At 43.6% G+C, this 13,114-nt stretch overlaps 1 protein-coding gene across 3 annotated transcripts in view; it reads left to right on the top strand.

The window, feature by feature from the left end:
• The window catches only part of ACTN1 (actinin alpha 1), a 91,149-nt gene that overhangs the window by 45,009 nt on the left and 33,026 nt on the right, over positions 1-13,114 (top strand). For all 3 annotated transcript variants that reach the window (XM_080396497.1, XM_080396495.1, XM_080396496.1), the window contains exons 3-6: positions 3,678-3,797; positions 11,312-11,398; positions 11,983-12,070; positions 12,980-13,058. In XM_080396497.1, coding sequence (XP_080252623.1) covers positions 3,678-3,797; positions 11,312-11,398; positions 11,983-12,070; positions 12,980-13,058 — 374 coding nt within the window. The remainder of the gene's footprint in view (positions 1-3,677; positions 3,798-11,311; positions 11,399-11,982; positions 12,071-12,979; positions 13,059-13,114) is intronic.

Genomic DNA, 13,114 nt, shown 5'->3' with positions numbered 1-13,114 from the left:
TGGGCTGCATCCCACCAGAGGCTATGGTCCTTCACACACTTAAGGACTGAGCATCCTTTTCTTAGAGCTAGCAGAAGCTAGAACCACAGTTCTCCTAGGTACAGCGGCAAAAGAGGAGAAATTTAGCACAGTTGTGTCTTCTCCATTTAATTTCCATAATTGGCAGTTCCATTTCCAGTTGTGAGTCCCACTGCTCTTACGGAGCCTCCTTCCAGCTGCTGGCTCTGCTAGTAGCCCCTCTGGCTCATAGCTGGGGTAGCAGCAGCCCAGCCTAGGAGCAGCAAGAGGGTAAGGAGTCTCCCAGTGGTTGGCAAGGGCTTGCCTGTACTTTCCTGCCACAGTTCCCACTGATCACCTGCCAACAGGATGCATCTCTGGATGGCTCTTAGCTCTCCAGTTCCAGCTTCTGGCCTTTCCTTTCAGCTCTTGGTTCATTCCGTGCCTCCTCCTTCCCATATTTTGGGGGACTGCAGAGCTGTTGGCAGGGTTGCTTTGTGGCAGGCTGATCTTTTCCTCTAACCCAGAGGGTGATGGCCGTAAGAGCCTTCAGCTGCAAGAGCGCTGGGCTGGGCTGGCCAAGAGCTGTGTGAAGCCGAAACGCCTCCTCTGCCTGGCCAGGGTGTGTGGGAGTGAGGGAGTGCTATCTTCCTCTGCCCTGTTACAGTGGTGGCTGCTGCCATGAGAGGAAGGATGGAGCCTGCATCAGGGAAGCTGCTGGAGACCCGAGGGAGGGAGAGGGACTGTGCTGCTGGGGCTGTGGAAGGCCTGTTGTAGGGCAGACCCTCCTGTGCGTCCTGGGGGACACGTCACTGCCAGGCAGGTAGGAAGCAGTTTTTCCATCTGATGCAACTTTCCAAAATATGGGAGGCAATGATGTTATGCAAGAGGAGAGCAGCTGGGTTTTATTTAGCCTGGTACCTTCTGGAGCTGTGCTGCCAGTGGGTCCCCTCCCAGCCCAATCAGAGCCCCTCGGTCCCCCAGCTGCTGTGCGGTCGGGGAAGCTCCGTGGACAGTCCTGGGACTTCCTCATTGCCAGTCTCTCCCATTAGCCTCCATGGTGGGAAGTAACAACTGAGGGCCTCGTAGAAATTGCCCCGAAAGACACACTTTCATTTTTCACCGCGTGCATTTCCTTCCCCTGACAAAGCCATTTTAAAAGTAACACTACAAGACTGAAAAAGGCTAAGGTCATGTTTAATACTTCTAAAGTTATAAGGCTTTTCTTTTCCCCACCCCCAAAGGAATGACTAATTGAATTTTTTCCTAAACAAATTTGCTGTAAACAACTTCTATGCCAACACTTCCTTACATTGTTTGGCTTTTAAAGCACAGCCTTGGGCTGGTACATGAGAATCAGAGAATGAAAGCAAGTAGACCATTTTCATTGTCTCAGCTGGGAGAAGTACTGAGAAATAACGCAATGATGCAAATAGCTGCAAGTAGAACATATTTCTAGCAGGCTTCCCTTTTAACAGTCTACATCATTAATAGTGTATGGCACGGAACCAGATGAAGCTTTTCTCTGGTAATCTAAATTTGTAATAAAGTCCAAGTCTAAAGGAAATAGCCATTGGGTTGTGAGACACTTTTATTCCAAATAAAATTATTCTAAAACAAGTATCTTATTGTGGTGTTTCTCTGAGAGAGGGAGACTGCAGTTCTGCAATCACCGTGAATTGCTTGAGGATTGCATTGCTGTCAGAGGGGAACAATCCTGCTCTCCCCAGTGCTGGGGAGAGCAGTTCAGATGCTCTCCCTTGCATTGGCAGTGCACATGCGGCCACAAGGTGAATTGGATCAGCTTGCTGTTCCAGCTGAAACCTAATCTCTTGTCTTTGTTTTTCTTTTTGCAAGGCTAGTTTACAGTCACATGAGCTGAAGAAAATGGTTATTTTTTAGCTGGCTCAACCCGTTTGTTGACATTTGACAGCACAACTCTGTTTAAGTCCGTTGTGAAACTACATGTAAAAATGCCATTGTAAAACTGTCGCAAAAAATGCTTCCACTTCTATTTAGAATGACTAGCATTATCCAAGTGGAAAAAGAAAGCAATGTACCATGATGTGTACTTGAGGCTCCATTAAAGCAAAAGAGATTTTTTTAATCCTAGGGTGGAGGTTGTACCATAAATACATCTTTTTACTTAAATTGTCAGACATCAATGTTTCATTTTGAAAGTGAATCTGGTTTTATCCTTGAGCTTGAGAGCTAATGACACCAACCTACGGTAATCACTGAAACACTTTTAAAGAAAGGATTTTCATTTCCAGCCTTTTTCTTTGTTAGGGCATGGCTAGGGAGACAATCTGTTTTTTTCCATTTTAGATTTTCCTCACTCCTTTGTTAGGAAACAAGCCATCCAGTTTTAGTATGAAAAATGGTTCTTTAAAAAGTACTTTTCTGTCTCACTCTTAAGCCTCAAATAAAGGTTTTGAGTCAGCTTGCATTGACTTAAATATTAAGGTTCGAGATACAGCAGGAGACACTTGGTACTGAATGGTTCAGGTCAGTAATTACGTGCCTAGACTTGCCCAACTGATCTCCTTTTAATTATCTCATAACTTTTTTTCCAAAATGCAAAACCTGCTTGCATTTTGTTTAGATTTTTTTGGTGTTCTGCAGCTTATGATCTGAAAGCAGCTGCTCTGTTCATTTTTTGGTGGTGTGTGTCACATACAGGTGGTCCCTGATGCCTTGTCTTATTATTTATCTAGCAGAGGTGCCTTTGAAAAGGCAGCTTGTCTGTCCAAGCTTTAATTTGCCTACTGTGGATGTTGGGTAAAGCATAGTTACAGGCAGCCTATCAAGAAAGGCATGACTGACATTAATGCAGCTCTTTCAAATAAATAAGGTCAAGAAAGTGCTTTTCTAAATCTTCCAGCTTTGTTCCAGTCAGGGCTGGCATTTGCCCCGAGACTCGTTTCTATCAGAGATTTACCTGCTCTTACCTCAGAGCTAGGCTGCTTCTCTGCCTCATTATAAACATTTAAAATGCATACCGCTGTGCAAGAGACCATTGCATAGGGTTGCATACGTGAAACATAGAATGGAAAGGAGCTGAGATGACAGTCCTTCCAGTTACAAAGCCATTTGCCAAAGAAATGATTTTATTTCCTGATACAGGCAGTTGTGACCGTTCAGTGAAGAGACTGAGAGGTAGGAGGTCTGTATCCTGGCTGGGGAAAAGAAAAGGCAAGATACAAGATCACCCTCACATTTGACTGTAGGGAGTTCCAAAAAGGAGAGATTTGCTTTGTAAATTGGGTGTTGTAAGTGCTGGTGGGGAGCTTCCCACCTGTCTTTGTGCGGGAGGGAAGTTTGTGCTGTTTCCAGGCATCGTTGTCTGCAGCTAATAGCATGGAGGTTAGCTCCACTGCCTAGCTCAGTGTGCTTTTGAAGGACCTTTTCACCTCTGATATAAACCTGCTGTGGAAAGAGTTCAGTGCTGACAGTTCCTCTGTTACTAAAATTATCTGGGATGCCACAAAAAGATGATTCTTTCTGAGGGTACTTAACAGGGAGTGTGGTTGTCCAGCATTTGCTGTTGAGAAAGGATGCAGGGAGGTTTACCCTCTGCCTGGCGGAGCAGCGGGAGCTGCCAGCATGGGGAAATACCCACCAGGGAAGAAAGGGGTCAAAATTGTTTTCTAATACTACTTTTTCCTTTTTCTTATTAGGTGAACGCTTGGCTAAGCCTGAAAGAGGCAAAATGCGAGTGCACAAAATATCTAACGTGAACAAGGCCTTGGATTTCATTGCCAGCAAAGGGGTCAAACTAGTGTCTATTGGAGCAGAAGGTAAGGAAACCAGCTGGTTTTTCTGGGCTTAAGCTGCACTTAGCCATTGCCTTTCTCTCATGCATGTCATTTGCCTTTGTGCCTCCCCAGCCCCACCACGTCTTTGTTGAATAAACCATGGAGGAAAAAAGGGGCCTTTACCCTGGGTTTAAAACCTAGCTTCGCACCAAGCTGCCAAACTTGATTCCCGTTTGCCCTTATTGGCCAGGTCCTCCTGCTTTTCTCCTGGTTCTCATGATTTCTCATGAACACTTGAGCAGTGGCAGAAACAAATTGAGATGTTTCTTTCCTGAATGAAGAAAGGTCCTAACTGAAGCATAGCAGCTGCTTGTATTTAGCTTGTTGCAGACCTGCTGGGAAATATTTCCCTGTTGCTCTAGGACATCCCATGGGTCAAAGCCAAGTGCAGTCCCCAGGACAGGTCAAGGACCCCAAAGGCTCCAATTTTCAGGGCTTCCAAGCTTCTTGTTGTGCACCCCAGAAAGCTGGGTGCTCTGGCTGGAAGCCGGTGTGTCATTGTGTAGACGCCATTGTGGGCAGCATCAGGGATGCCCCCACGATAATCGTGCAGACAGCAGGGAGTTGTGTAGGACTTTTGTATTTTTAGCAAAGATGGTAGGTGTTTTGCAGGTATGTCACCTGAGACCCAGAAGGGCTTGCAGGTTGGTAAAGTAGTTTGCTCTTTTATAAACCTTAACAACTTGTCATCTTATCTGGATTGTGTTCTTATGATACTTACTTTCCTCTGCTCTGGAACCTATGTGTGAGTCCTGTCTATGGACTCATGTTGTCACTGTTGCTGAGGAGACACTCTGCTTCTGTGGTATTTCTAGGTTTGTCTTTACAGTGACCACGGAAAATGAGGAAGGTTTATCTCCATCTTACAGATGGAAATAGGGAAACTCCTGACAGAGTCAGGAAATGAGCCTGTGATACAGTTCTGGATGAGCATTCCTCCTCCGGGAGAGCCATGGCTGCAGGGCTGAGCCATGCCTGTTCTGAGCCCATGAGGTTGGGCCAGTGTTGGCATGCTGTCCCTAGTTTTGACCTTTCTCTTGGGGACATCTCCAAAACATGCCCATCCTATGGTCCACTTGTTCTGGGTCAGATCAGGCAGGATACCTCGGCTGCTGCAGGTGCGTATGTTTGCATTACAGAGACCTTTACCTCAACTTACTGCATTACCTTTATGAAAACTTTGGAACAATTTGAAACTAGTGTCCAGGCACACTGCAGACACTTCTATACTGCGTTTGGTATTTAACAGCAAAATACAAGAGGCGAATGGCTCAATGACACTGGTACTTCACATACAAAACTTTTTCTTCAATTTTCTCAGCTTTTCCTTCAGGAACAACTTGAGGGTGTTGCTCACCCTGAGTATTTACATAGCAAAAATGCATATCTAAGGTAATTTTGTGCCCTTAAAAATGACTGATGCATCCAGTGTCTGATACAGTAGTCCATATCTATATGGGACCCTTTTCAAACTGGAAGTTGGACGTGGAGTCAGAGGTCTTCTGCCTTAAGAGAGCTCTTGCTGTCATTTGGATCTTGGGCAGATATTTGGATCCTTCTGGGAGTTTAGAGCATGCCTAAAACCTATCTTCCCTGTTCTATTTTTTTTTCCCTGGCACTAGTTTGCCTTTTTCTCTCCTTCTACTGGATTTTTCTTTTTTGATCTCTGCTCCTGAATCAGCTATGACTGTACCCTCACAGCATGTAGAAATCATTTGCAAGTAAAATGTTCTGTGACCAAAGATCTCCAGGGCCCAGTTATTCTGTATGGATTCATAGGAGTTACTCGGTTCAGAAATAGGCTGTGAGGTGCCATTTTGTGACAGAAGCCATGATTTATATCAGTCTGAATAGTGATCCTGACCTCCCCTGCCAAATGATCCTGGCTCTCCTCTGTGCGGGTGCCCATGCAGCTACATGGTGAACCCGTGTGGGTTTCTTTGTACTCCCAAAGGTAGCACGGAACTGATGTTTGGACCAAGGCGAGCTTTGATTTTTATACAGAGCACTTGGGCTCGTGCTGTGATGCCAGCTCAGGCTACGTAAGTGTGATCACAGCATGGGCTCCCCCACCCCAGCGCTTGCCCATGCACCCAGACCAAGCCCAGGCCACTCTGGTTGTCACCGGGAAACATAACCTGCTGCAGGGCCTTCTGCCTGGTCCATCCAGGTGATTGGTGTACAGTAAATTGCACATGAGCTATAGAAATGGACTTGTACTTGGAACAGCAGAGCAGGAACTCTGTCCACGTAAGGGATTATAAACCTTTCTGGAACATGAATTTTAAGGGTTTACAAGAAGACACCGTGCAGCAGCAAAGTAGAAGGTAAAAGCCAATGAGGCAGTCATAACTGCACCAAGAAAATGAGCTCTAAGTGCCTCAGTCAGGTTGGACTGATCTAGGAATTTTTCCAGGTGGCTTTTCTCCCAGAGGGGAAAACCACCATCCAGCAGCAGTGTGGTTGTGCTGGCTAGGGTAGTGCTCTCCTCACCTCGAGGTGGCTTGCTCGTCTCTGGGGAGCAGGGTCCTGTGTGAAGGGTCTGCAGCCTGGCTATAGTTCTCTGTATACGTTAGACAAATAGCATTGGCCAGCAGTGTCCTGGCTTTATTTATTACTGTTTTGTTGTCATTAAAAAAATAAACTCCAGAAGGAATCCCAAGGAGACTCTCAGGTCAGTTTAAGCCTTGTGCAACCTTGTGTTTGAGTTAAAGCCAGCAAAAATGTTTTCATGACTTTTATCTTGTATTTTACCAAATAAAGATCCTTCTCTGCTGTTTACAAGCCAAGCTCTGCAGCCTTGTCCCAGTGAACAAGAACCAGAGTTGAAGAGGACTTCCTATACACAGTATGAGTGCAGGACATATTCCATGTCCACATTAAATGGAGATTTAATTAAGCAAGCAGAATAAGCAATAAGGGTTGAAAGCTGCTTTTTGCAACCATCTTTGTTAACAATTCAAGATGATTCTAAACATCTTTGTTAGCTAGAGTCCATAGCAGATCAAAGCAGTTGTGGCATACAGCAGATCTGTGTAAATCTGGATCAAGGAAGGCTCTAGCCTGGTACAGTTTTCCAATATTTTTTTTAATCTGCTTTTAAATCTCACTGTCATCTGACACCTCAGGAGCCTTCTTCCCCTGTAATAGATTCCATACTGGTGTCAAATGCTCCTGGGATTTAACAGATTGAATAGGTCAAGTATGTGACCCTAAGACTGTTTTATTTACACCTCTAATCTGCATAGAAAGTTGCTGCTTTCTTTGACAGATGTGGCTCAGTTCAGCATAAAGATAATTTTGGATGAACTGATGCCTATTCTCATCCATGCAAGTGAAAGGAGAAATAAAGCTTGGAGATTTCAATAACTGCAGAAGTCCCATATGAGCAAAACACCTACTGAAGCACCAGCCAGAGCAAGCATATATTTGACAGTGGAAAGAGGGGGGAGATAAGGTCTCTCTCTGTCAGTGAGTGAAGCTAGCATTGTATTTGTCCCTATCTCCTGCCCACTCACAATTAGGAAGCTGAGATATACACCCCCATCAACAATGCCAGCCATCTGTTCTAAATCTGTCTGGGCCATCATTAGCAACATGCTTTCTGAGGACAAGGGCATGGTTGCTCGTCCTGCTTTATTTGGCTTTTGTTAGGATAAATAGAATGCTCAGCAGCCTTTATTTTATGTCACCATTGTTGCTCTATGTCTCCAATTCGCAGATCATAATGCTGTCCTGCCAGTTGTTGATCCCCTGCAACTCCTCTCCATGGGGTAACCAGAGGCTGTGCTCTCACCGGCAACTCAGAATTAGCAAGGGGGGAATAACAGTTTTTGTAGCATTGATTCTGCTTTTAATTACCCAGGCCAGGGTGGAAAAGTAAGCTTAATCATTTTTGCATCTTTCAAAATGTGTTCATGCATTTAAAAAAGGTAGTGGCATTTTAAAAACCATATCTATGTAGCCAACCAGTCTTGCTCCTAAGGACTGGATATTTGTGAGGCTCTTAATTAGCTGTCTAACAAATGGATGAGGGTACTGTAGGTTTTGCATATTTTGTTTGTGGTATTTGGTACAATAATGGGAGCTGGGTGGAAGCATATTCACTGGTGCAAAAAATTTCCATCCAGCTGCCTCACCAGCTTTAGCCAACGACTGATCCACCCCCAAGTTGAATGTAAATCACATTAATAACATGTACTTGCTGCTGCTGTTCAGACCACAGCTGCTGGTGGTGGAGGGAAGCGCAGACAGTGCTTGCAGAGGTCCTGCTTAGGAAGAGCGCTTGGAAAGCACAGTCAGGCAGAAGATACTGTCTGATTATTAGCCTCCGCTCTCACATTGCTGAGCCTTACTTATATCAGCAGGGAAAAAACCAGGATCTTTAATTAAGTGTTAGATTGTTCTAGCTTTGTAGTGTTATGTTCAGCTTCTTAAACAATTCCTGTGGAGTTTCATCGCCAGGAAGCAGAAGGTTTCATGCAAACCTGTTTTGCAACCATGTTTTTCATGGTTTCACTTTTGTTTCTTGACCATATATCAATATATTACAAAGGGACTGGCAGCAGCTGAAGGGCACTGAAGGGATCCTAAAGGAAAAGGAGGCTGACATTGGGGAGTGCAGGGGTGGAAAACTGAGTGAGAGGGCCAAGGAGCATATTGCCTTCCTGATCAGGCTGGCTGACTTTGTAACAAGGTTGTCAGGAGAAGTTTTCTAGCTCTAGAAATGAAAAATGCTTGCCTGCTTCTAACAAATAATAACAGTTTTGTCAACTGTGCTTAAAAGAAAACGATTGGGGATGGTGTGGTTGGTTAAATCTGCATTCCAGGATGGATCCGTCACTAACCTCACTGACATCAGTATCTGCTTGTTAGGCGGTGGATTTTCTCTGTGTCATGAAAAAGTAAAATGATATGTAGAGATGAAGTGCTGGAAATATTCTGGGCTTCTTCCAGAGCAGCTTTGCTTTGGTGCACTGCTAAGGAAGACATGGGATCAGGGAGCACACAGCTTCCTTTTTAAATGAGTAATGCAATGAAGAGAGTTGGGGGACAAGAGATGCTTTCCATCTTAAGTCCGCCAGCTAACTTTATAAAACTAGAATTTGAGAACGTGACCTGAGAACAATCATGGTGAATTCTAATGCCACATTAGCAACTTAGTGCCATCTGGTTTAGGTAAGTATCTTGACCTTTATTTCCAATTAAAATCCATGGAACAGTAACATTAATTGCTTGTTTCAGCTCACTGATCGATTTATTAGTGTTCGTAAAGCTTTTTCACATTAAAGTATTGCCATCAGATTTTAATCTAGTCTATTAAAATAAAAAGCTCAATTTAGTTTCCAATCTTAAATACATCCTAGGGCCCTCCTGCCAACTGATGTGGTTTTTACAGGCATTGGAGATTTTGAAAGTCCACCAAAGATCTACCACATGAACAAAACTAACAAGCTGAGAACAGATGCCTTTTATATATATGTATCTATGTATATATGTTTTAGCTGTAGTATCTCAGGTATTTGTAACAGTAGTAAGGATTTTCCTTTAAGTTGATTGTGGTGCTTTGTTGGAGGTGTGAAGAATGCAAGAAGTGCAGAACTGAATATACTTGCTATCACATGACATTTTCTTCCGTCAGCCTAGTGCACAACCCCCCTGCCCCTAAAATACCTGTAAAAAGTTCATTTGTGAGAAAACTGTCAACAAGCAAACATAGTTTTTTTTCTTGCCAGCAACAATAACTGCAGTTTTGTACTGCAGTGAAAAGTTGGTGGCTATTTAATTCTGGGCAAACTGAGGCACCACCAAGATATCTGTGTACTCTCAAGTGCAGAAAGAGGTGGACACAGGGGTTTACTGCAGTAGAACAAAGTGGTGTGTCTCGTTTTCTGTCTTTTAAATCTATAGATCCCTCATGCATATGTATGTCAAAGCAGAGTGGAGATTATCCTTCTAATTTACACTGGAAGCTGTACCACATGTATTGCTAAATCATAAGCTTTTAGGAATCTGGACCATATGGACATGGTTTCTGAAACAATTGTGTTTGGGGTGCGTGCTACTCATCTGCTGGTTTTGAATACACTGAGGTTCACATTTTGAAAATTTTCCATAAGAGGAAAAGCTTTTTCTAATGGCTTAAAAGGAAAATTTGAAATATTGTTACTTTTGTGACAGGGTCCAGACGTGTGGCAGTTGTCTATACTGCAGATTTCTACTTGCCCCAGAACAGTGCTGGGCAGCTTTATGGAAGCAGCGGCACAGAGGTCTACAGTAGTACAAAAATGGTTTCTGGCAGCCTTGTTAGGACTTGGATTATTCTACCTCCAAACAATAGGTTAATTCTAACACTTTTCTTACTGAAAATACTCTTATAACTTGCCAGTTGCTTGTGAAAGATCCTTCTGCCTTGCAGGAGCCTGCCACAGAATGAATAGGAGAAGGCAGCTCAGCTAGTTTCACTATCCAAAAAAGTGAAGGCTGTAAATTCTATAATGTGTATATATAGTCTGTGCAGAATTTTTGTAGATGATGAGGATTGGCGCTTGAGACCCAGCTGCTGACTGTTTGGCACTAATCTATACATGGTGGAAACCACTTTCTCTGCCAGCGTCTCCCCAGCGTCTTCCCCCAGATCCCTGATCCTCCCATCCTAAACAGATAATACTTCACACGTGCAAGCAGTCATTTTCTAAAACCTCTGAGTTGTTGACCCTTGCTGATTTACATTGCGGAGTCCAATGAGCAATGAAGCACAATCTGCTGAACATCTTAGTTTATGTTATGGTCTGCTTGGGCTGGTCAGCATGAGTCTTTACTTCCTTTTCAAGCAGGATGCATGTACCTCAAGGAATGCTCTGTTGTGTCTTTTGGCAGTCATTTGACTGAAAGAAGCCCTATACAGGCAGTCTGGTGTATTTAGGCTTGTTTGAAACAGCAAGCATTTAGGCTTGTTTGAAATTAAAATGTTGATGTTTCTTGGTGGTATCTTGTTCGCAGGACAAAACCAGCTGTCAGAGCTCATCTGCACTGGGAAGTCTCACTGGTTCTTCTGAATAATTATGCTGGGGCAGTTATATAGGTGACTTGGAGTAGACATCAGAATAAGAGAGGAAGGCTTTTCTTTTTCCCAGTTTGGCTGATACGGCTTTTAAGTGATCAGAATTTAACCTGAACAAGGTGTTTTTAAGCCCCTGGAGGGAATTACACTGATCTGAATTGGGCCTTATTCCCGGTCTTTTGGATCATTGGTGTCTGTTTCATGCTCAGTGTTATACTCTGAGAGAATCAGTCTGTTTACTGGGTAATACTGGGCAAGACTGCTGTACCAGCAGAGTATCTGGGGAGGAGGGAAGAACAGTTTTAAGCTGGAATTCCAGTTCTCCCATCTGCAAAAGCGATTGCTCCCCAGTGCTCCTCTTTTACTAAGGATTTGCACTTGCAACTTGATGCCTTCTATTTCTTCTCTTTCTGCCTTTTTTTTTTCTTCATAGAAATCGTGGATGGCAATGTTAAAATGACTCTTGGAATGATCTGGACCATCATCCTTCGTTTTGCCATTCAGGATATTTCAGTTGAAGGTAAATATTAGTTCTTTCTAGCCACTGTTCAATAATGAGCAACTGGGGTAACTAAATGGCTTTTGCCATTTAAAAGGCCCGGAATGTGCTTTTAGGTGAGTCACTGGAAGATTCTAGGGAGCTACCCTTCCCAAGCTGCCCTGTCATCTCACTGACGTTTCTGGCCAGGTTCAGCTATACCGAGAAGAGTTTTTTACATCCTGTTGTAAGAGATTTTTAAGAGCAGCTCAAAAGGATGTTTAAGCCTGAAAGCCAACTTTGATGTTGGAATTTATTGCATTTCTTGCAGGCTGATTCAGGGCCTAACACTGCAAACGAACCTGTCTATTACAAGTCCTACAAAACTCTCCTCTCTAATCCTGAAAAGCTACCTCCTTATTACAGAACCTCATTAGGAAAATAATAGTGGCAAAACTATGCCAGCAGACTCTTCCAAACAAGGAATTTTCTGACAAGTAAAGTTAAATAAAGCACAATTCAGTCCGATCTCTACGAAAGTTGGTCATGTTTTTCTAGCATATGCTCCAGAGACTCCTGCTTTCTAAGAAAATGAGTTAATTGGTGTGTTTTCTTTCTTTCTCTAGAGACATCTGCTAAAGAAGGACTTTTGTTATGGTGTCAGAGGAAGACGGCCCCCTACAAAAATGTAAACATCCAGAACTTCCATATCAGGTGAGTTACAGGCAAGAACTTAGCTTTACAATCTGTTACTTTCATATGCTTCTTGGTGTGTTCAACAGTGTTCCTGACAGACCTCCCAAGGCAATGCAGGTGCACATTACACAGTAACACTGTAGTCCAGAAAGTCATGTAGGAAATTAAAGGCAGAAGTTACAAGAAGATCCAAGTACCTACATCCCAGTTCCTCATTCCAATTACAATTGCTGCTTTCATAAAGTTCTTTAGAGCATTAAGTCCTCAGCATATGTGCCACGGGCTAAGCAAGACAGCTTTTGCTCTGTGAAAACTCAGAACACTTTAGGAGCCATACTTCATAGTATAAAGTATAAAGGGATGAGAGGTTTTCTTGCTTTTATCTTAATATTTCCAAATTGGCAGACGTACCAGTGAAGATTCTGCATAACAGTGCTTTTTCCAGCACATCTTGGAGAGCTGTGTGAACCATATAAATGTAAAGCACTTATCTGAGAGCTTAAGTGCCCTCTACACTAGCCAGTACTATAGTGGAGCTAGCTGTGGCCATCTGCCTTTTCCCTGAGGAATGCACTTGTTCCTTCTTTAGGGCTTGTGTCTAGACCTTTTTTGAGCCCTGAGCTCTGCACCTGTCCTTGCATGCTCCACAGGACATGCACAGTTCTCTGAGCATGTGCTGTGGAGAAAAAAGGAGGTGGCAATGCAAAGGACAAGTCCTAATCACAGTGGATTTTTGTAGAGATTGAAAAGAGTCTTTATCACAGTCTCATGCAGGTACAAGACAGGCCTCCCTCCCAGCACTTACAGAAGCACTAACCATAATTAGTCATCCTGCTGTCTTGGTGCTGTCTCTCGTGCTCATGCCCATCACTGTGTCTCTCCCTGGCTGAACACTGTTCATTGTGCTCTCTTTTGTCTCTCTTGTAGTTGGAAAGATGGCCTTGGTTTCTGCGCTTTAATTCATAGACACCGTCCAGAGCTCATTGACTACGGGAAGCTACGAAAGGTACAACTCAATTTGTTTGTCAGACCAGATGCTTGGCTCCTTAGAAGTAAAGAGGG

This window comes from Falco punctatus (assembly GCF_963210335.1).
Source record: "Falco punctatus genome assembly, chromosome: 7".
Taxonomy (NCBI): domain Eukaryota; kingdom Metazoa; phylum Chordata; class Aves; order Falconiformes; family Falconidae; genus Falco; species Falco punctatus.
Note: the sequence above shows the minus strand (reverse complement) of the source record. Positions and strands in the feature narration are given on the sequence as shown.